General features: G+C 42.6%; 2 protein-coding genes across 2 annotated transcripts; one reads left to right on the forward strand and one right to left on the reverse strand.

The window, feature by feature from the left end:
* Positions 1 to 8,639: 8,639 nt before the first annotated feature.
* On the forward strand, positions 8,640 to 11,216 carry LOC306920614 (caspase-8-like; the record flags this gene model as incomplete). Its single annotated transcript, XM_079497424.1, has 6 exons — positions 8,640 to 8,711; positions 9,256 to 9,357; positions 9,450 to 9,466; positions 9,601 to 9,703; positions 10,067 to 10,604; positions 11,048 to 11,216. The coding sequence occupies exons 2-6, from the start codon at positions 9,270 to 9,272 to the stop codon at positions 11,214 to 11,216; spliced, it is 915 nt and encodes a 304-aa protein (XP_079353550.1). The 5' UTR covers positions 8,640 to 8,711; positions 9,256 to 9,269.
* A 4,702-nt stretch (positions 11,217 to 15,918) lies between these two features.
* On the reverse strand, positions 15,919 to 24,587 carry LOC306920184 (transcription termination factor 1-like). The gene is made up of 6 exons (XM_079496852.1): positions 24,464 to 24,587; positions 22,841 to 23,048; positions 21,449 to 21,544; positions 19,306 to 19,371; positions 18,759 to 18,844; positions 15,919 to 17,184 (listed from the first exon to the last, which is right to left on the reverse strand). Exons 1-6 carry the CDS (start codon positions 24,564 to 24,566, stop codon positions 17,036 to 17,038), a joined length of 708 nt encoding a protein of 235 aa, XP_079352978.1. The 5' UTR covers positions 24,567 to 24,587; the 3' UTR covers positions 15,919 to 17,035.
* Between the last annotated feature and the right edge of the window lie 208 nt (positions 24,588 to 24,795).

Consider the following 24,795-nt stretch of genomic DNA (forward strand, 5'->3'; position numbering starts at 1 on the left):
AGTATGCGTCTTTTAAGTCTATGGACGTAAACCAGTCGCCTGGGCGTATGGTACGTACTAGAGACTTGGCCGTCAGCATTTTGAACGCAAACTTCTTGAGGTGTCCGTTGAGTGCCCGGAGGTCCAGAATGACCAAGAAGTAGCGGGAGTAGAACCCGCTGCGACATTGGCTCTGGGGCACCTCTCTGACGGCTCTTTTCTCCAGCAGAGAAGCTATCTCTTGTTGGAGAACTTGACCCGCTTGACCCCGCGAGTCGGTGAAGAGGACTCCACTGAACGCGGGGGGTCTCATTGCAAATTGGAGTCTGTATCCCTTTGCTAAGGTGCGTAGGACCCAGGGGGACGCATTGTAGCGTTCCCACTGGGCTACGCGCTCGGTCAAGGGACTTATCCCCTCCAGACGAGGTGGTCCTCGTTTGGTGGTGGTACCCACTGGATGACCAAAGAAAATTTCGCCATGACCCGTCTCCCTGGTGGCGTTTAAGCCCGCCACAGGCCTCATATCCCACCGCTCTGCTTCGGGCAGCACTTTGGCTGTCCCTAACAGAGGGTTCATGGTCCCCCGACAGTGTGATTTTTGTTGTTTTTTTTGTGCATTTGTGCAAACCTTGTGCGGCTCGGCGACAGACCCACCCGTGGTGGGGATCTGTGCCACGAGCTTTAGCCTTTTTGGGGGCGGTCCCGGTGTGCAGCCCAGGGCTGCTACACTCTGGCCGAGGCCCAAGGCGGTGGGGGAGTGGGGAAGCGTCCGAGCTCGCTTCCCCTGGAGACGAGGTCGAGGGGTCACTTCCGCTGCTGGGATCCGCCGGCCCTGGGGACTCCTCTCCTAGGCCCGGTCGAGGCGGCGGGGGGTCGGCGACATTGGTCACGGTTGCGTTGCTGTCGTCTGCCCCTGCCTTCAGCTGGCTGATCACCCAGTGGAAGCGCCGGTGGATCTGCTCTGGGTTGGCGAGCACGGTGCGGGGCCTGGCGACCCGTATCGCGGTAGTCTACTCGTCGCTGGGGCCACTGTCGTTGGCGGTGGTCCGTGCGTGGGGGCTGCCCACGCTGTTGCAGGAGGACTGGGCGAGGGGCGAGAGCAGCGAGGGCCTCGCAGCCAGGCCTCTGTTGCATTCCATTCTTTCTAGGGCCCCCTTGAAGAGTCCACCAGGTTCGATGGGGCCGTCCAGTAGCTCCTTCCTGGCCGCGGTGTCGAGCTTGGGGCTGACGTCGAGCCATCGGATCCGTTCGGACATGATTACTGCAGTTCCCATCCTGCCGACCAGTGCTGTGGAGCTGCAGACGAACTTTATCATCTCCTGATGGAGCCTCTTGATTTCGGCAATCTCGTCAGGGGTGGGGACATTCCCCAGACCGTCGAGTATGACCGTGTGGGAGCCCTGTAGCAGCGCAAGGGTGTTGTGGTGCTTGCCAGCTGCGGCGATGAGGGAGAAGAGCTTACCGCTAGCAAGGCTGGCGTCCTTGTCCCTCTTGGTGGGCAGGGCGGGTTCCTTGGCCAAAGGTGTGATGCGTGGGGCGGTGGGGTCCAGCAGGTAGGCTCCTACTGTCGAGCCGATGGTTGGCATCGCCCCAAGACCTACTGACGGCATGTCAATCGTGTCCATTGGCACCTTGGTGTGGCGAAGTGTTGGGGGAGTCAGGCTGGGTTCTCTCCAGTTCGCCGTGAAGGTGGACTGGAAGCCTTGGGCCAACGGAAGGATAGCTCTCCGCGTGGGGGCCCTGCTTTCCGCTCCAGGCCAAGTGTCCTCTGGGTTTGGGGGAGGTGCCACCTCCGGCCAATCCCATTTGCACCTGATGGCGGCCTGGTGTAGGAGTTCGGTGAGGTCCCATTCCTTGACGGGTGGGCGTGGGGCAGCTGGGGCCCCCTCGGGGGCCTCAGGGGGTCCATTGTGCGTCGGCATCCATGTCTCCGTCGTCCTCATAACCCACCTGGTCTATGACCCTGTACTCTCCAGGAGGTTCCTGGAAGGAGCGCGGTTCGTCCAGGGGTTCCTGCCGTTCCATGAAGTCCGCCCATGCCATACCAGCTGGCAGCTGGTAGGGGTGAGGGAGGGGTTCGTAGTCTGGGCTGGGTCGCCTGTAGGCTTCGGAAGTGTCGTCAAAGTCGTCATGGTAGCGTATCCAGGTCGTCTCTGGAGCGAAAGCGGGAGCCGAAGCTCCTCTCTGTCCTAAAGGAGGAGAAGGAGAAGGAAGCAGCGGGTTGGCGGTGTGAACCGTCTAGTGCTGCTGCTTCGTAAGCGGTTGTGGTGTAGCTTGCGTTGGCCCTGGGGGCCTTCCTGACAGGGGAGGGGCATCCAGGGTCGTCCATGTGCCGCTGTACTGCCGCTGGTGCGGGAGGCCTGGTGACTGTAGACGCATCGCAGGGACCTAGGAGCTGCCTCCCAGGCTGGGTGGGGCCCGTCCCTCCAGACGGGCCTTGACTCTAGACAGCCTGCGTCCCTTCTCTCTGTCTGATAGCTCAAGGCATCATGGGCAGAGGCCCACGATCTCAAAGGCATTCCTCGCATGTGTTAAACCCAGACAGTGCATACACATGGAGTGGCCATCATCTGGAGACAGGAGGTTGTTACAAACCCTGTTGAAACAGAGCTTTGGAAGGGGTCCAGTGTCATCGTGGTCATCTCTTGTAGTCATGGTGGAGATGGCCTATTCCTTCCCCTGTTCTCAAACTTTTTTTTTTTTAAATATAAACTATATTTATAAAATATATATAAAATATAAACACTTAGCTCCCCTACTACGGGGGTAAAGGCGATGTGTGGAGCTCACAGTGGTCAGCTTACAGCTAATGGCTGAAGGCTGCACCACGTGTTGGCCTACCGTAGTGTAAAGGAGGGAGGCCTGTTTGTTGTCCACGTTGTGGGGAAGGGTTGAGAAGTCTAGCCTGCGGTAGATGTAGATAACGAGGCGACGGGGGATCGGTTGACGTCGGCCCGCTGTTACCGAGGGTTGTAGCTACAAGAAGCGAGGCTGCGGGCCTAGAAGGAGTTTAGTCAGTGACTAACGAGAGGCTAGCGGAGGAGAAAAAAAGCGGCAGCAACGCTGAAGCTGAGCCAATGACAAGCTAACAAACGCTAGCTACAAGCTAACAAACGCTAGCTACAAGAAGCAACGAGAGGAGCGGTAACGTAGTGAGCAGACAAAACAACAAGTCGCCGGGCAGGCTCACTTGTGTTATTAGTCTTAAATAAACTTATCTTGAGAAGGTGGAAAGAACACCGTCTTGCGGCTGCGAATCCCCGCGGTGCAAGTCAGTTCTAGACTCGTCTAAAAAAATATATTTCAACAGCCGGTTGTGAGACTTTGTACTCGCTGTGCTGTGTGCATCCAAGCGAAAACAAATGTAGGAATGACTCGAGCGTTCACGCCCACCGGTTTTATACCTGAGGGTTGGGACCGGGGACACCGCTCTGAGTGACAGCTCCACGAACCAATAAATTAGCTCGTGAGTTTATGTTTTGTTCTGTGCTCCAGCGCCACCAAGTGGCTCGGACCCATATGACTCTCTTCGAGAGAGGCACTTAAGACAACCCACATTTCAAACAAGCTGGCCACAACATTAACCAATTTCGCTATATAGGCATCGGAAAAGTGGACAAACCCCCCAGAGGGGGAAATCAGGAGCGCCGCCTACTCCAAAGAGAAATGTTCCACATTTAAAATCTTAACACTATGGCCCCATACGGTCTAAATGAAGAGTTTAAATGTAAATATGTATGTTTTTGGTCTTGTCTTTTTTAAATGTGTTTTTAATACGTTATTACATGGAAATGACAATGCATTATGGAGGCTACTCTCTGTATAGCTCAGTGAGTTGTGTTTACACTTAGATCGGGTATTGATATGATGTTTGTATATGTGTGTATGATTCTTTCCCCTGGTGGCCGCACAGGGATAGCCTAATGGCTGCATTCTCTGTCCTGAGTGTCATAGCCGAGTTCAAGCCCAAATAAGGACTGTCCACAGGTGTGAGTGCTTGTCACTGATTTGTATCTGCCCACTTATACCTCTATATATACCTGTACTATATGCGTTGCTATCTAATATACCTGACGAAGGCAACAGAGGCCGAAACGTTGTGTTTTACCCCGCCTTGGTAAATAAAGTTTTTGGGGAGCTTTCAAAACGGTGTGCAGACTTATTCTTCCTTTTTTAATTACAGTAACTGTAATTAGAATGCTGAATCATGATGATATATGAAGCAAGGCCTAATTTTGTATAATAAACAAAATATAGTCGATTCATTTAAACTATTCCATTATTGCATTCAATATTTCAGGTTCCTTAACAATTTGCTAATTATTAGTCATCTTTCTGTTGGTGAATTTTCTAACTATTCCAACCATGTGTTTTCTCTTTTCATGACTGATGAATGTGAACGTGAACTAGTCCGGAGTGAGTATCAAATCAATTCTACTTCATGGCCTCCAATGTGTTTTCAGATTTACATCAGGTTTTCTCCATAGCAGAATACAAACTGAATGAGTCTAAACCAATGAAACCCTCTAGTCTATACTTAGTGAAACAGACCTGACCACGTTTGGACCACGTTTTCCCTCTACACCAAATCTCTTCGTTAAAAAATAGCAGGTCTACAAACTCACAGCGCTTTGTGAGCTTGTAGATCTGTTATTTGTATTAATGTTCCCACTGAATGTGGATTTCTGCGTTCAAGTGTTAAATCTTATTCTCGCTATTGCTTGAGATTTTAAAGTCTAATGTTTATTTAAATGGATTGTTTGTGTACTTTGCATAGATAACCCCAAATCCCGCAGGTAATTCTTAACCCATTCTGGACGGGAACCCCTTTTGGTGTTTTAAGCATTATGTTATACTATTGAAAAATAGCAGATATACAAGCTCATCCCACAATTTATTACGTTCATGAGCTTCCCAAGTATACATTATTTATACATTATGCATTATTATTTATGTAAAATGTAAATGAGGTCAACAACTATTACAGTATTGGACTCTATCATAGTGATGCTACTCTATAACAGTGACTGATAGTCAGTCTCATATCAATGAGCAGCTCCAGTCATCAGTGGTGGAAAGTAACTAAGTAAGTACTTAAGTACTGTACTTAAGTACAATTTTGAGATATTTGTACTTTACTTGAGTATTTGCAATTTCCAATACCTTTACTTCTACTGCCCTACTGTACATTCAGAATTATTTGAAAGCTTTAGTTACTAGTTACTTTGTAGATTTTGATTATTATTACAAATCATACAGTAACCACTTCAGCCCTATATACATTTCGGCCATTTAAAAATAGCTGATGTACACACTCACAATGCGTCGCGATGCAATGCATTGTGAGCTTGTATAGATCTGCTATTATCTAAATATTTTATACATTTGAAAACTTGAAATGGGGCATTCTGCATAGTGAGTTATTTCTACTTTTGGTAATTTAAGTACATTTGGCGCAAATACTTTTGAATTCCGGACTTTTACTTTCAGTACGAAGTAGTTCTACATTGCAGTATTGATACTTTTACTTAAGTAAAACCATTGATTACTTTTTCCACCACTGCCAGTCATGTTGCTGGTAAAGTACTGTGGCGATGCAATGCATTGTGAGCTTGTATAGATCTGCTATTTTCAAAAAAAACTTGAAAAACTTTCAAAACTTGAAATGGGGCATTCTGCATAGTGAGTTATTTCTACTTTTGGTAATTTAAGTACATTTGGCGCAAATACTTTTGTACTTTTACTCAAGTACAATTTGAATTCCGGACTTTTACTTTTAGTACGAAGTAGTTCTACATTGCAGTATTGATACTTTTACTTAAGTAAAACAATTGATTACTTTTTCCACCACTGCCAGTCATGTTGCTGGTAAACTAAGAAGACATTTAAACCCTCTTAGGCCCGACTCACACCTTTACATCTAGCATACAACATTGATGCATGCTTGTTGTATGAGATGTATAGCTGATGCAAGCTCGCAATGCATTTCCAATGGAAATCACATGGTTTGACACAACATTTGTGTTGTACGGCTTTCGGCTGTGTTTCGACTGCCCCCCACCCCCTCATACAACACAAATGTTGTGTCAAACCATGTGACTCCCATTGGAAATGCATTGGGGCAAGATGTATCACACCCTTTGTATACAACAAGCATACATCAATCTGTTGCGACCGTGTGAGTCGCCCCTTAGGCCTGACTCACACCTTTGCAACAGATTGATGTATGCTTGTTGTATGAGACTTATTGACTGATGCAAGCTCACAATGCATTTCCAATGGGAGTCACATGGCAGTCGAAACACAGCCGAAAGCCATACAACAGCTTGTAGTCCAAAATGTGGAATACAAACCATGTGACTTCCATTGGAAATGCATTGGGGCGGCCATGACACTCACAACATTCATACAACAAGCATGCATCAATGTTTTATGCTAGATCGAAAGGTGTGAGTGAGGCCTTAGTAAAACTGACCTGAGTTGCAACTGTACTTGGTACGCTCTTTTTTACACTACACCAAAGATAGCCGATCTACAAGCTCACAATGCGTCGCAACACGACACGTTGTGAACTTGTAGATCGACTATTTTTGGCAAACGTTCCATTCAGAATAGGGATGCTGGGGTTCAAGTTGTAAGCTGACATTTAATCACTTCACACATTTGGGACTCTATTGTAGAGCCGACCTTTAAGTAAAGTGTTAACTGGTAGTTATAATGTGCAGTTCCACTGAGTTTATAATGCATTATGACCAGCACTTATAAATTATATTATGATACGTTACAATACTTCATAAACATTGTTATAAGCTGTTGTGCACAATTACAAACATTATACATTAAGTGTAGCCTTATAAGTGCATTATAATACACTCAACCTTAATATAATTTATGTCTCTAAGTACATATGTAGTCACTTCACAAATTAAATTAGAATGTTGAAAATAGATTGCTGAATCATTATGATATATGAAGCAAGGTCTAAGGTTAGCAATTTGCTAATTATTGTTTGTGAAGGATCAGTTTTCTAACTATTCCAACCATGTGTTTTCTCTTTTCATGAATGATGAATGTGAACATGAACTAGACCGTGAGTATCAAATGAAATGAAATGAAATGAAATGAAATCTATATTTACCCAGGGTATCTGGGCTAAGCTCAAGAACTTGTTTCCAGCCAGGCCCTGCTCATAGAACACATTTCATCGTAGTGGTTGATGCCTTGTTCAAGGGCATTTCAGCGGTGGTAATTTTAACGTGTCGGACGGCTGGTTCGAACTGGGAACCTTCCGGTATCTAGACCGCGCCGCTATCCGTTCGACCACCGCTGCCACATCAATTCTACTTCATGGCCTCCAATGTGTTTTCAGATTTACATCAGGTTTTCTTCATAGCAGAATACAAACTGAATGAGTCTAAACCAATGAAACCCTCTAGTCTATACTTAGTGAAACAGACCTGAGTTAACGCTGTACTTGGACCACTTTTTCCCTCTACACCAAATCTCTTCGTTAAAATAGCAGGTCTACACATTCACAGAACTTTGTGAGCTTGAGCATTTTGGGTAAATGTTCCCAATGAATGTGGATTTCTGCGTTCAAGTCTTTAAATCTTCTTCTCGCTATTGCTTGAGGTTTTAAAGTCTAATGTTTCTTTAAATTGATTGTTTTGTGTAATTTGCATATAGATAAACCTAAATCCCACAGATAATTCTTAACCCATTCAGGACGGGAACCCCTTTTGGTGTTTTAAGCATTATGTTATAGTTTAGCTATTGAAAAATAGCAGATCTACAAGCTCATAGCGTGGCATCGAGTGCCGCGCTATAAGCTTGTAGATCTGATATTTTTGAAAAATCGTGAATGTGGCTCAAATCTTTGAATATATATATTCTTTCAGAGCAAACGTTTTTAAGTCAAATCTTTGCTTCTGGAGGGTCCCTGGAAAAAAATATTTTCAGTTGGGGATCCACAGCCAAATACAGATAATTCTGGGGGTCCTTGACATGAAAAAGGTTGAGCACCACTTACTGTACATAGAAACATAGGTTTTTCAGAAAACTTTTAGGATTCAGAAGAAGACATTTCTTTTAGAATCGGCCTCAGTCGTCATGATGTACAAAAGTCATCTCTTTGACTGATTTCTTAGAATGAAGTTTTAATACAAAACAAGACCTATTTCATTAAGAATGCGCTGTTGCTGCCGTTGGATATTGATCGCTTGGAATCACAGTTGTCAGTGTGCGTGGAGACAGACAGAGACGTCACGTCAATACTAGATTATATAGTTGGATTATAGTACCCGAACGTTCGCCGCTCCGCGTGGAGCGGACTTTTCATTCTGTGTGGATTATGAGGAACTTTAAAAGACTCTATAGTCGCGTGCACGTGAGAAGAGGAACGACGCGGGTGATATTCATAATACTGTGGGCGAGCGGTAGCGTGCCGCTAGCGCCGTATGAACTCTGTTTATTGTTTATATTTGATATTGTGACCTAAAGAGGTTACAGAGGACTGGGACTCATTTGGGTTGGGTGGGGGTTTGAGTTGTGATTTTGATTGTTGATTTCAGTTGTTTCCCAAAGTGAACTGTGTATGTTGCTTGCCATTTTGTTTCGTCAATATCCTTTTGTGGCTTCTACATAAAATGCCACAGAGTTAACCCGAACACTGTACCTCAACGAGGAGACAGCAGAGCAGAAGGATAGAAGAAAGAGATCAGCTCATGTGTATGGTAAGTAGGATAAAAAACAGACTCAACGAAAACACACACACACGCGCGCACGCACGCACGCACACAAACACACACACACGTTTGTATTACTATAATTGTGTGGACAATAAAGTTTTTAGACAGTGATTTGTGTTGTCGTTCTCACAACGTGTCGTGCTGACACGTTGTGAGCTTGTAGATCTGATGTTTTCAGTGCACAACACTGGCGTGCGATTAAGTTTAAATCCTAAACCTCTAAATGTCTCATCTTTTGACCTTAAACCCAACCTACATCTTTTCCTATAATTCTATGCCTTACTCCCCAAATAATTTGTAACCATAAAATAAAACATGTTGCTTGTGAAGTCCTGGAAAATGGTCCTCAATAATAATAATTTCCTCAAATTATACTACGTTGAACGTTTGGCCCTCATATAAGTAGAGTAATACACGCACACACGCCCGCACGCATGCATGCGCGCACGCACGTGCGCACGCACGCACACACGAGAAGTTAAACTGTCTGTGATTCATCTAAACTTATGTTCTTTATGTTCTATAAAAGCAACACTACTGGAAATGACCCAGGATCAGAGAAAAGTGTTCCTGGGTATGACCCATGATCAGCAGGAGCTGGTGATGGAAAAAGACCAAGAACTGAAGAACAGTAATAAACTACTTTTTAACTATTGTATCTCTATTGAGCACCTGATTGCACAATAACCCTGATTGTGTTTTATTTTTTCCCCTATGGATTAGATGCACCAAATGGAAAGGTAATGACACATAATCAACTATAGAAGTCAGCCTCAAAACTAATGCTTTGTTCACTTTTGTTTCAAACAATGTGGCAGAAATCCCAGTGCTGCTTGTTCTAAACTGAATGATGTTTCTACTAAAACATTTATAGGAAACCTACAAAATGTCCAGTGTTCCTCGTGGCTACTGTCTTATCCTTGAAAACGAGACATTCACAGAGCTAAGAAAGCGGAAGGGTACAGATAAAGATTCTTGTGAGTATTTAAAAATAAATAAATAAATCAAATCTGTTGTGGGATATCAACAGTCACACCAGTTAACCCATTCAGGCCTGACGTCGAAATTTAAAAAAAAAAGTTTTCTAAATCATGACAATTTTCGGAAAGATTTGAGGCACATTTTAACGATTTTTCAAAAATAGCAGACCTACAAGTTCATAGCGCGCCACTCGGTGGCGCGCTATGAGCTTGTAGATCTGCTATTTTTCAATAGCTAAATTATAACATAATGTTTAAAACGCTAACGCTAACGTGACATGGATGCGTTCCAGGTCTCAATGGGTTAAAGCATGCAGCTACTGTAAGTCCTAAAATCTAAATGTTCTCTCGTCCTCACAGTGAGGTTGGCACATGTCTACCGCTGGCTGGGCTTCACAGTGATCCTGTGTAAGGATAAGACCAAGGCCCAAATGGTTGAAGTGCTGAAATTCTTTGCCGGACTTCAGTCGGCCTTGCCAAATCTGGACACACCAGAATTGTTGAATTTAGATCTCAAGCAGTGGTCTGGCAAAAGGTTCAGCGACGTACAACGACTACACGAGCATGGTGATGGCTTTGTGTGCTGCATTCTGTCTCACGGAGAGGAAGAGGGTGTTTGTGGAGTGGACGGACAGATACTATCCAGAAGAGAGATCAGGTCTGCATTCAGCAACATCCAATGCCCCGCTCTCCGGGAGAAACCCAAAGTGTTCTTCGTTCAAGCCTGTCGCGGCAAGCTGGACCAGACAAGAGTCTTTCAGACTGATACACGGTCTCTTCCAGAACTAACCGATTTCCTGTTTGCCTATGCCACAGTCGACCTATCGATTAGGAATAAGTATAAAGGATCCTGGTTCATCCAGACACTCTGCGATAAACTCAAAAATGGATGCCCAAGGTACTGCCCTTTTATTTCACAAAATAGCCTACTGTTATTTCATCGTAACATGAAAATCATTCCTTGATTTATTATATATAAAAAAGGAATAATGTTACTATATTCTTGATACATTGTTACATACAGTCTACGTACATACAGCCTTTTAGCCATGCTTTAAAGAAGCACTATGTAACTTTCCTCTTCTACCTGGTGTTGAAATTCTTATCATTGACCTGCAGTGGTGATTGGTGATTCTTTTCCCCCGTTGGTACGGCATTTTAATGACATCACGTGCACGCTCACACGCCTACATGACAGTGCGCATGCACACAGAACAGCTGATATCCTAGTGTATTAGACACACAAACACAAGTAGACTTAAAATAATCAGACAACTTCTTTACTGCGCTGCAGTAGTGAAACTAAAAAGTTTGTTTTGGACATTTGTCTTTTGCTTTCAGGGGAGATGACATCAATACCATCCTCACCTGTGTCAACAGTGCTGTGTGCAAGATGGACTGCAAATTGGAAAATGCCGATGGAGAATTGGTCGATGTCAAACAGTCTACAGTTTCCGTGAACAATCTGAGCAAGCTGCTCATCTTCCACCCTGGCAGTTCCAACTTCTGACCTCAGCATTCTTCTACTATCCTTCTATCCTCAGTGCTACTGAGGAAAAGACAGGAAGCAGAGCTCAGGAAAAAAAAAAAAAAAAAAAAAGAACCTGTGTTCCAATGGATAGTTTTAATTTATTTAGTCAATGCTTTTTATTGGTTAAATATTTTGTTGCTGTTGGCCTATTATCTCCATATTTTAATCCCCCTTGATACTTTTGTGTGACACTGTAGTATCTATTAGTAGTTCATTCACGACAGCAACCATTTTCATATCTTCATATAATTGGTGCTCACTAATGTTCATTATTCTACTCACTCTCTCAGAGGACTGTGGACAGTCTTGTGATATTGCTACTTTTGCAATACTTCCACACGCAGCTCTATTACTCTGTTCCTGCAGTTTCAATAGCCAAGAAAGCCTTTATGTTCAAATATCCTTATGAACAACTTGCCTGAAAACATGTATGGATGTTGATCAAACCTGTCTATTATCCAGAGTGAGTCCAATAGGCTATATGTGAAACTATCAACCTGTTCTAATTATTTTCTCTCTCTCTCTCTTTTTTTGTTGTTGCTACTTTTGAGTTTTTTCCAAATGTTTCCTTAAGTGAGTTTATGCTGTATACGGTCTTTAAAGTTCTATATGTATTCCGACTTAAAAATGTATTTTCCAAAATGTTTTAGCTCAAGACCCGAAAGAGAAATTTGTTTCTGCGGCATTCTGTAACTTCTTTTTATGAATAAAATTAAATTTTGTCCAATCTGTATGGTAGAGCATGTTAATACAATATAACCTTTATATTATTCAGTGTTGGCTAATATTAGACGTTACTTTTCTGTAATATTTTTCATGATACCACTATCTGTTCAAGTTTCTAAACAGTAGTTTCTGAACAGCATGACTACCGTACGTGCAAAGAATACTGCATAAATGTGAAAAGAAATATTGCATTTGACGAACAGCTTTTGCATGGTGTTCCTTTACTCTGTTATAAAACATAATTACACATTTCAGTGTCCTTAATTCAGAGACCAGATCCCTATAGAAAGATGACTTCCGCACACCCGGCAGGTTTGGAGCAGGTGCGATGATGACGAGGCATATACAATGTTGAAGGAGGGACACCGGCACACTGCCACTTACTGGTTTCAGAGATTTTTATTAAAGCAAAGCAAGCAACGTTTCGGTCTTGCGACCTTACTCAGGCTTAATTCAAGAATGGGCTGACATTGTCACTAAATACATTTCAAACAGTCTCAACAACCAATCAAAATGCATGTAATTATCTCAACAATTAACAGCTGTGAAAAACCTTGTCATGTGACTTGTCATGTGACTTAAGGTGCAGTGTTACTGTGAACATTCCTCATATATCATTGTCAATAACAGAAAACAATAATACAGGGAAAGATAATTATACATAAATGTCATGCCAGATAACATACAAGGAAGACAGTTAGATAAGCAATTAAATGTCACATAAGATCCTACTCTGTAAGAGTGGAAAAGAATAAAATAATTAAAAACATAGCAACTGAAGTGCCTATAATACAGACTGGTCAAGAAGTTCAGATCAACAGCTTTTATAGCATAACATTTAATAGGAGTTCATCATTAAGCCCTTTAGGGTGTAAGGTTTGTAGAGTGTGGATCCAGTAGGCCTCACGTTTTTTTAAAAGGGTGTCGTGGTTACCACCTCTTCTTGGAAGTTTGACTTGTTCTATACCAACAAAACGAAAAGTAGAGATGTCATGTTTAAGATCATTGAAATGCACTGCAACAGGGTATTCACGGTCATTTCTTCTGATCGAACTCTTATGTTCACTCATTCTCTGTTTTAACTGTCTAGTAGTTTTGCCTATGTACGCCAAACCACAAGGACATTTGATCATATACACCACATGGGTTGACACACAAGTAATAATACTGTTGATCTTGAACTTCTTGCCAGTATGAGGATGATTAAAAAAGGAGATCTTGTGAGTATTACCACACTGGGCACAATGACCACATGGATAGTTTCCCTGTGGGAGAGGACTTAACAGGGTCTGTCTGAGTGAGACCTGGGGAGATTGAAAGTCAGAGTGTACAAGCTGATCCTTTAGATTCCTACCCCGTTTAAAGGAAAATAGGGGTGGGTATTTAAATAGTGTAGCCAATTCAGGGTCAGAGGTTAAAATATGCCAATACTGTTTAAAGATAGCCTTTATCCTATTTGAATAAGGAGAATATGTGGTAACACATGTAACTGAAAACTTCTTCTCTTTTTTCTGAGTAGTTTTCAAAAGCTCAGAACGAGGCTTATTTAAAGCTAATGTGTACGCTTTGTCAATACATTCAAGTGAATGACCTCTTTGGACAAACTTGGCTTTCATCTCGGATGATTTATCAATAAAATCCTCATTAGAGGAACAAACTCTTCTCAGTCTGTAAAACTGACTAATGGGTAAAGACTTGATGAGAGCGGGGGGGTGGTTACTGGTGGCCAGTAATAAAGTATTACGATCTGTTTCTTTCTGATAGAGGGTTGTAGACAGGTTACCTTCATTCACTATTATCCACATATCTAGGAAGTGTACTCTTGATTGGCTACATTCTATAGTGAATTTGAGATTAGAGTCAAAGCCATTCAATAATGTCAAAAAATGTTGAATTTCGTCTGAGCCACCTTTAAAGACACAGCATATGTCATCAATGTATCTAAACCATTTAACAATGTTTTGTTTGTACATGTTTTTTTCAGAATTATAGACATATTTCTCTTCAAAATGTCCCATGAACAGATTGGCAAAATTGGGTGCAAAGATAGAACCCATGGATGTACCAGATACTTGTAAATAAAAATCATTGTCAAAACTAAAGTAGTTATATTTCAACACATAAGAGGCTAAGTCGATAATAAATTGATTGGGTGGTGTGATTGTGTCGTCTCGACTGGCTAAATAGTATGTAAGAGCATCAAGACCAGCATCATGTGCTATGTTAGTATATAGGCTAGTGACATCTAAAGTGAGTAACCAAGTATCCTCAGGTAGATCGGAAATATCAGAGATCTTGTTAATAAAGTCAGTAGAATCCCTTATATAGGAAGGCAATTTATGAACAAAGGGTTTAATAAAATAGTCTACATATTCAGACAGAGGTGACAAAAGAGAATTGATCTGTGCCACAATAGGTCGACCGGGTGGATCAGTCATAGTTTTATGGATCTTTGGAAGTGTGTAAAACACAGGTCGGATTGGATGTTGGCTGTATAGGAAGTCAAATTCAGGTTTGGAGATGAAACCTTTGGTTTTTGCATCCTCCAAAAAGGTGAATATCTCACGCTGAAATGACAGTGTCGGATCACTTTTTAATTTTTTATAGAACTTTATATCTGCCAACTGGGACAGAATTTCTAATGTGTACTTATGAGTATCCTGAACCACTAAACCCCCACCCTTGTCCGCAGGTTTAAACACCAAGTCTTTATCATCAAGCAACTCCACATGGGCCTGTTTCTCCCTTTGGGACAGATTACTAGACACCCTAAAAGGTTGTTCATTAGTTTTCATAACATCCTGCTCTACGAGTCGACAAAAAGTATTAATAGAAGGATTAGATACATTCGGGCAAAAGGTGCTCTTGGATCTAAAAGGACTAGTAGCAGACGCCCCTGATGCTATAGGGGTTTTAGAAAAAAAGTGTTTCAATTTGATCTGTCGAAAACATTTAAAAAGGTCTACCTTAAGGCCAAACGAGTTGACCCCACTTGTGTTAGATACAAAGGACAAGCCTTTTGATAATACTGTAAGTTGGTCAGTAGACAGTTCCTTTGAAGATATATTAATTACCGTCTGTTGGAGTAACTGCGCGTCCAGGGACGGTGCCCTTTTCCTGGTTGTGCGTTTGCCCCGCCTGCATCTTTTCTTCTTTGGACTGTCTGTTGTCCTAAAAAAGCAGGAGGACGGGGTGGTGGGATACTAGAGTCGCTGTCTCTGTCCGTCGTGAAGTCGCTGTCCATTGAGTCTTCATCCCTGAAACGATGTCCTCTATGGTCCTGGGTTACAGCATGTCCTCGGGTGGTGTGAGGAGGTTTCGCTGCAGCAACAGGGCCCTGAGAGTCTGTAGGAGACCAGATCCCCAAACTGAATTATTTTAAACAAAGTTAAATGTTCAAGGTTAATGTTTAGTTACCTGCTGCAGTGTGTAGAGCCGAGTTCCACCCCACCTGAACCAAACCAAACACACCTGATACACCTTAGTCACACTTGGACCCTATTTATACCTAATTAATCACTGCTCACCCTGAGACGAAGTTAATAGGAGACCAATGTTAACAATGAGGTAAATTTGGACCCCTATTTGTACATTAAGAAGCTACTTGTACATCTTCTAAAAACAATTAGTTCCTCACTCAGTTAAACCTACAGCTGAATGTCTAATTCCATAACAAATATGCCTGGTTGCAGAAATAGTTCTCCAAACATTTGGTCACGTTTCAACAAGACAGTGAGATGATGGGGTATGCGGCCAGGCATTCGTTTACCAGGAATGTGCTTTTGAAGCTTGGTCACCCAGGGTATTCTTGTTGACCAGGCTCTATTATGACAGGATGCTCAGTTCATTCATGAATAGATATCTATTCTGAATGTTATACATAGTGAGAGAAACAATTATGAAAAAGAAAAGGGGAGATTATTTAAACCATTCACTTTTTATCTTTCAAATATATTTTTTTATTTCAGTAAGAGGGCTTGAACTCTAACCTGACTCCGCCAGGTGCTGCCCCATCTGGCGGAGTCAGGTTACTTGAACTCATAACCTCAAGAACATCAAACATAACCTACTGATACAGTAATTACTTCATAATGTTTTACATTCAGAAAGATATGAACTCACATTAACTGACTTGTTTGAAACACAATCACAAAAAAAAAAGAAAAAAAGCTTTCTTGTGTTATTGTGTTTTATCCTTATTATACAAATGTGTGTTCTCGTATAGGCATTTCTGTTGATAAAAACCAATCAATCAATCAATTCCTTTTAAGGCAACAATGATTAAAAGCTGTACAAATATATTGAGTTTAAGTACAACATCAAACGGTAGAAACGGTCAAAAACGTAATGTTGACCTGTAACACAAAATAGTAGAAAACGTTAAAACCGTCTTGTCTATTCCATGACACAGGACCTTAATGTGGGCTGCTTGGGCGGTATCTATTTATTCCATACCTTCCAGTATTTTCTTTACGATGTATTGGTAAATAGACAAAATCTGATCTGCTGGTGATAGTTTTCATTGCATCACGTCCTGCAGGATTTAAATAGAAATTGCTTGATGACACTTTTTTGCCGTGGCAAATTGGGCTGAACAGTGACGATGTGCGGGTAGTGGTGAGAAATAAATAGATGTATGTGGCTAATCTTTTTTTAAATAATAATTACAATTGGTTATATGTGGCAAAAATGTCATGAATCCATATTCCATAATAGAGACTTACTGTTTTGAGCAGAAATTACTAGCCAATTATTATATTTTTCTTTACCTCCAAATAAGAATTCTGCTGTATTATTTTTCATTAATATTTTTTACAGAAATAAAATACAATCTTCAATATTTCTAAATATCCTGGTATAGCCCAGCTCAAGCCCAGCCAGGGTCCTCTGTAATGTAAACAGAAATTCATCCTCTAATCAGAACATGAATTAATTGACGTTTCTGACATCTGATGTCACATTCAATCAATCAACCATCCAACTAACTATGTGAAACACACATATTGCTGCTGCCGGGCAGAAACCTAGTTTCTCCGTAATTTCAACGTTTTCAATGGCTGTTTTTCCGCTCCCTAAAATGTCATTCCTGGATCCACCTCCCCTGAGGAGAAGATGTGGGACAGGAAGTACTTGTCTTGACACGGGAGGTCTGTGTCTCCCGCCTCCTTCAGGTGCTCCTCTAGCTTGGGGAGAATCTTCTCTTGCAGGTAGTCAATGATCTCTACAGGAAGTAGGATGAAGAGAAGAGAAAATCCAGTTGTTCAGTTAAAGACTTGGAAGTGTAATCGGTGCAAATGTGACCACACACACTGTACGATATTGTCCCTGATTCAATTTCAGAGAGTAAACATATCAAAATCGATGATTGTAAGGGTCTTGGGTTGCATGACAGACAGATATAATACTCACTACTAGTGTCAGGCCATCTGCTTAAGCATTTAAACCCTATATAGTTAAACAGTTAATTATGATGAAAACAGGTATTGTCTGACCATGGTACTGGCCATGGGGAGTTGGTAAGGGACCTAGATGTTTGGTTAGGGGGCACTGGCCCAATATACTCAACTCAAACTTTATTTATAAAGCACAACAACCAAAGGTCAACCAAAGAACTGTATAGGTTCGTTAGAGAATAAAAAATAAAAATAAAACAAGGCAAGCAAGACAGGCAAAAACAAAGAAAAACAGAAAATATATATATGCATAACAAATACTGTATTACGAAGAAAATAAAAAAGGGTCCAAAAGCATGAAATTATACAATCAGTGCCCAAGAAGGCCACATTTATTGAAGAAAGAACATAAAAGGCCTCTACTTTAGTGTGGGCAGAGCTGATATTCAGGGGGCAGGTTGTTCCAGAGTCTAGGGCAGAGAGACATGGCCAAAGCATTTACGAGACCGGGGGTCCCCAGCCAAAAAGGTTGAGAACCCCTGTTCTAGATCAGTGGTTCTCAACCTGTGGGTCGGGTAGCCTGGCTAATAAGCCAGACCGAATCAGCCATTGGCAAAAAAGAATTGCCTGCCGGCGGATTACGGTCTGGAGAGGCTCAATTGTACGCCCATTTCCTACACCAGAGAACTGGTGTGGCCAATCGGGACACGGTATGCAATATGGGCGGGCTTTGGTACAGTGACGTTCAATGCTTGAGACCTTTGACTGACAGTAGCTCTGACCAATTGCGTCAAAGAGAAAATGTTTGAACCCGCCCCCCAGGAAACAAGATCCATACACAGCATCTCCAGACTCAAATACCACACGACAGTGTGATTTGAGTCTGGCTTATTAGCCAGGCTATGGGTCGGGACCCCCAGCGAAGTGATGACAGCGAAGTGAAAATGTAAAGACTTTTCTGAACTTTTGAATACCTCAAAAGAGAAAGAACAGAAAAAAGACCATTACTACTACATCAAAAGTAATCAACAAGCTAAAAACGGTTTAAACATAGGCCAAATTGTCAAATAATAAGCCACTGAGAGCTTGTAGATCTTATCTGCTATTTTCACAATATTTATCTGTGTTTAACTCCTATTGCTCGTCAGGGTGGGGGGTCCCCCAGTTGTTTGAATATGATTATATTGGGGGGGGGGGGGGGGGTCCCCAGTTCAAATATGATTATTTTGGGGGGTCGTGGCCTGAAAAGGTTGAGAAACAGCCTGTTCTAGACCATGCCCATTGCCTTATTTACAGTCAAGTCTTCCTGAATGTTAGGCTGTAATTTAAAAGCACTTTCACCTCATAAAGTTAAACCAGCAAAAAAGGTAAAGACATGTACGTGCATAGTCTGCATACTGACCAGGATAAGACAACTGAGACGTGCTGGGGACACACGAAACTTTGAGAGCGTAGAAACTCTTGCAGACGTAGTAATCGCTCACTTCACTGGAAAATAATATTTATACATCAACACTACATACATGATAGTACTACAATACAACGCACATATTAATACTTTACAATACTACACAAAATACTACACGAAATACTGCCTAGTACTTCAATACGAATGACAATGACAAAAACAACATAGTACTAATGCTACATATTAAAACTAAATTGTTTTTTTGTAAATGAATGAATGCCCTACTACTAGATCACGCTACAGCGTAAGTACGGAAGTAGCAGATCTGCAAGCTCAAAACACGGTACGAAGCTTGTGTATCTGCTACTTTTGCCGTTTTTGAATTTGAATACTGAAAAGTAACAGTTTTGGACATATGAGGACAGCAAACGATTTCCTCTGCCTGCCATGCTGCCTCCAGTTGGATGTGATAATAAACATGAAATAAAGTTTCCTCTCTGTTTTAGAAATATAAATATATGATCCAAACTATTTAAGTTACCCAATAGTGATGGCCACCTCATCCCAGTCGATGAGAGCTGGATCCTCTACGTCCATGTTCCACAACCTGGAAGAAGAAATCACAATGTCAATTATCTAATGTAATCCTGGGCTCTACACTCCCTCTGCCAACCTGGGCGGACCGAGTCCAAGCCGCTTCTTTTCACCTGACAGACGGACGGACGGACAGGGGGGGGGAGTTTCTCCGGTTGGACGTAGAGCGTGGAAGGAACATGTTATTCCAACCAGTACCATTCCCCCTCCTCTTTTGTACCTCCCCTAGGGTACACGGGGAGAACATGCAAACTCCACAGTCGCACAGAAATCATGTGTCGTGATGTGAAGCGCTGTTAGGAGGGCTGTCACGATCATCAACTCGTTTCTGTTAGTTACCACCGCGCTCTGATTCTTCAGGTGCGTTGTCCTCATAAAACATTAAGCAATGGCAAGCGAAGGGTCGCACTCAGAATAACATTTAATTATTTAATTTCCCCATTATTGCCTTAAAGGGATAGTTCAGATTTTTTGAACTTAAGTTGTATGAAATACTTGTCATTAATATAGTGGTTGCAACTGTATTAATTGATTGCCCGAGTCCTGTGGTGGGAGTTCTGCTCTGGTTTTGGTGAAATATCAAGTAGTTCCGGTCATTTTGTGGGGGGCACTGGGGGCCACGCAGTAAAAGTAAATGAATCCACAAAACTAACGTCATTTGTATTGTTGACCTATTTCTAAAATATTAGTGCAACTTCCGTTCTTTTTTTACCCCTCTATCACACAGAACTATGTTTTTTGTGTTCATATCACTACGCCCAAAAAATAGTTCCATGTGATAGAGGGGTCAAAGTTGAACGAAAACTTGCGCTAATATTTTAGAAATAGGTCAACAATACAAATTACGTTCGTTTTGTGGATTAATTTACTTTTACTGCGTGGCCCCAGTGCCCCCCACAAAATGACCGGAACTACTTAATTTTGACCAAAACCAGAGCAGAACTCCCACCACAGGACTCGGGCAATCAATTAATACAGTTGCAACCACTATATTAATGGCAAGTATTTCATACAACTTAAGTTCAAAAAATCTGAACTATCCCTTTAAGTCACAAACGTTTCGGCGATCCAGCCTTCGTCAGTGACACTGACAGTTCACAACATGCGAGCTCAGAACTAGCATATACTGTAGTTAGTACAAACTTTACACCATGCCCAGCTAGGGATCATAATATAGGCTGCTTTATACTGGTACGTCGAGTGCCAAATGCCTCCAGCTAGTTTAAGTACAAAAAGGAACATATGGCCACTTTCTTTGATGTCTATAACCATAAGACTCCAATTAATTAATTTTGCCACATTACTTTGATAGTGCAGGACAGCTGCAGGGAGGACTTAGCCTTGCTATTACTAGGTGTATTACTCTCGCGTAGCCAGACAACTATTCCACAATCTCTGAATGCTATGTAGAGTCTGGAACTACACCTCCCGAAATCGGAGTAATCTGTTTGTCATTTCCACAAAAATATAATTTAAAATATCTCTTTTTTTGGGGGGGGGGGGCACTAGGCCCGCTGGCCTAGTGGTCCAGGCGCATGACACATAAAGGCTCTGGCCTGACAGTGCGTTGCGTGTTCGAGTCCCGTTCATGACAACCTTGTCTCTCCCCCTCCCTCTCTCCTGTTCGTCTTCACTGTAACTATCAATAAAGTCACAAAAGCCAAAAACAAATCTTTAAAAAAAAAGAACGCATTTTTTCCCCCATTTCTGCTAAGCTATACAGTATATGCTTAGATGATTTCTATTTATATTAAGATAAATTTGCACGACTGTAAAGACAAAACAGAAGTGGGGAGGAGGCTTCACTTCCGCTATTATACTTTGAAAAAAGATCTTCAAGTGTAGGCCACTTTATTTGATGTCATGCCAACATGTATGTTTATTGATAACAGGTGCATATGTGTCTGTGTTTATTGATTACAGGTGTATGTGTGTGTGACTGTGACTGTGACTGTGTGTGTGTGTGTGTGTGCGCGCGCGTGCGTGATAGTGTTGATGCGCATTGCGCAATGTGAGGTTGGTTAGTGTAAATTTAGTTAAATTAGGTTGGTGTAGTGTGAGGTTGGTGGTATTCAGATGGATGGCCATACGTGTCAATGAGCATGGCTTTTGCCTTGATGGCCTTCAATCCTCCGCTGAACGCGGGACACTGGTCGGACGCCATCTTCGACTTTAACAATGTAAACCTGGAGAGACAAACAGATGGGATAATGTGAGACAGACAGAAATACTGACTGAAAGACAGACAACATGGTGTGAGACACCAGAGGGATAGATATAGACAAAGACTTCAAAGTTTTAAAATCATACAGTCGGTGAGACAAAACGCATGGCCAGCCCTCCAATCTTGCTCAAAATCCGAATGGAGCTCTGGAGATACTCTCATTTGAAACAGTGGAGAGAATGAGCGAGCAGCTCACTTACTGGTGCCTGGTTAAACTCTGTGACTGAATGGCGACAGGAGTCAGGACCAGTGTCCGACCAGCTGTGTTTATGACCGGTTGCACTCCATTTAGTCCCACCTCGGAACGAGGCGTGAGGATTAGATGTGAGTCCGGAGGAGTCGTGCAGCTTGGGACTGATAGCAACATTTCAATACTCAAATGTCCTCTATAATATGTTCATGAATTAAGCTGCTTGACATGCAGTCTCCTCCCATGCCCATACACAACAAACAGTATGATTGTGTTTAATCCAAGTGGGTTCTTGTATACTTGGTTAGACTTGGTACGCAAAAGCGTTTGACGCCGCATGTGCACTGGCGCACCAGTTATGTGCACCCGTTTAACCCATTTACTGCCACCTGGTGGACGCAGAGCCGAGCCGGTTGTAATGTGACACATGCTGGATTCACCTCCTGTTTGGGCGGCCATCTTAGATGCTAAATAAATAGCGTCAATGCTAGCGAGCTAAAATGAAGCCATCCTTGCTCTAGAAAGCGCCAATGTTCCCATCTAGATCACCAGATAATCAGCAAAGACCTCCGAACATCGCACGTTTTATCCAAACCATCCGTAGCTCCGTAGATTTCGAGTTATTCCGCTTTTTAGTCAGCCTGTATAAAGGGAGGTGAACGGCACTGCGGATGCGCGAACCGGATCACTAAAGAAGGAAAGGCCAAGCAAAAGAAAAAGAGAAAGAAATCAGCGATCCAGTTTGATATCAATAATAAAGCTTATCTGACGGAATGTTGCGCCAATAGCAGTTGCCGGTTGGATTCCAACTGGCGGAACGTTCCATCACGAGCAGTTAATTTGTTAATTTCCTTTTCTGCGAACGTTCTCCCCAAAATAAGGATGGCAGGGCTCAAGTGGTTACATAACTCATTAGTGTGGTTACCAGACTATAGTAATTCTATGACGTCATGTGGGTCAATAATACATCATCATAATCATACTGTACTTGCTGAAATTGCATCCACACTTGCAATTTCCCCAGAATTGCAAATGTTCTAGTTTTACATAAATGCAATGTTAACTGACCATTTCTCTCTGCACTGGGACCAGCAGCGCGTTTCGACCTTCTCGCTGATGCTCTTCCAGGGCAGGTTCTTAGACAGCTGCTCCCGGGTCAGCCAGGGACCAGAAGCAGAGCCCGCCTGGTGTGGACCCACCAGGGTCTCCAGGTGAGCCTGCACGGCCGGCATCAGCCTCCCCTCCTCATCACTCTCCCAGGCACCATGCTGACTGGCTGCAACACGGACAGATGGAGACACAGCCGACAGCCGTACACATATTCATAACGGATAGATCTTTTTGAGGGGCACCAGCCCCTCCTATGCCCAGCTTTGTGTGTGTGTGTGTGTGTGTGTACCCCATACTTGATGATTTGATTGGCTGAGCAATGTGTGTACCCCATAGCGATGATTTGATTGGCTGAGCACGGAATGTGCTCAGAAAGCCACAGAAAGCTATAGCCAACGTTCTGTGTCTGTGTACACAGAGTTGAGGATAGAAAAGTGAGGACGCCAATTGTGATCGGCCAGAATGTGATATGATGATGATAAGAGCGCCCCTCACTTCACACAAGTGTGATTGTTTTGTTTTTATTACAGTCATGCAGATTCATTACCAATAGATCAGTGGTTTTCAACCTTTTTCATGTCGGGGTCCATTATATATTTCGCATTTAAGGCACGGACCACCATTTGATGACCTTTCCTGGCCTCTCAGTCTCAGACCCAAAACTTGTCATAGAATATTTTGCTGTTGTTGAATATGTTGTCCACAATTCCATGCTGTATTGGTTGATGTGGTACCATAGGAGAGATGACAGGCAAACACTGTTCAAAAGAAAAACTCTTCTACATTCTCCACTGGTGGTCCCTGGACCACTGGTTGAGAACCACTGCAATAGGTCATTATGCATTACAGAGGTGTGTGTATATATACCGTATATAGGTATAGGTGTGGGTGTGTCAGGTGAACATTGGGTATACAGCATGTATTTGTGTTTGGTGTTGGTTACAGGTGCAAGTGTGCAGAGGCGCCAATCTAGGGGTTGCTCTGGTGCCAGAGCACCCTTGGTAAAGTCAAAGTACCCTTGACGAGACTAGTCCATGCACGTTAAAACTGGTTTGGGTGGCGACTCGGGAGCTGTGCTACTCATCCCAAAAACGAATGTTCCTTACCGATGGGGCACAATTTAAAAGGGATTTGCGATGGTATTAATTAAAAGGTATTGCCAAGAAGCATTGTTACAACAGTGACATATTCTACCAAACACACGTTTCACAATGTGCAGTGTTTATATATGTTTATATATCGTAAGACCGATACTTTTATCAGATGTCGGATCATTTTTTATCATTACGGATATTGGAACTGGCAATTTAAAAGCGGAACGTCTGGTACACATATACAGGGCTTAAAGCCCCAAAACATCCCAAGACTGAAAATGTTTTCTTGCAAATCTGCACTGATCTCATTAAATGACCCCTATGAAATCCTCAGGACTGAAATCAGTCCCCAGGACTGAGAACTTTAAGCCCTGCATATACATACATTATATACGTAGGCTATATTGATTGAAGTGTATATTAAGCATCTGTGATAGGTGATCATAGATTCATCACAGTGTATGTGTTCGTGTTGTGCCATTATTACCGATATGAGAGAAGCGTTTCTCCAAAGCGTAAACACTCCGGTCCATACTCTTCGCTATCTCTCGCCAGTCGTTGCCATGGCGGGTCTGTAGCCTCTGCAGCATGTGAACTTCCTCATCGTTAAACCTTCCATCAGAGCGAAAGAAAATAATTTATCCTTCCATTAGTGTCATAGTTATAGGAGCTGAGAGAGAGAGACAGTGTTGGAGAAAAAGGACAATAGGACAGATGAGAGAGAGAGAGAGAGAGAGAGAGAGAGAGAGAGAGAGAGAGAGAGAGACACAGTGTTGGAGAAAAAGGACAATAGGACAGATGAGAGAGAGAGAGAGAGAG

Source organism: Electrona antarctica (genome assembly GCF_951216825.1).
Source record: "Electrona antarctica genome assembly, chromosome: 3".
Lineage (NCBI taxonomy): Eukaryota > Metazoa > Chordata > Actinopteri > Myctophiformes > Myctophidae > Electrona > Electrona antarctica.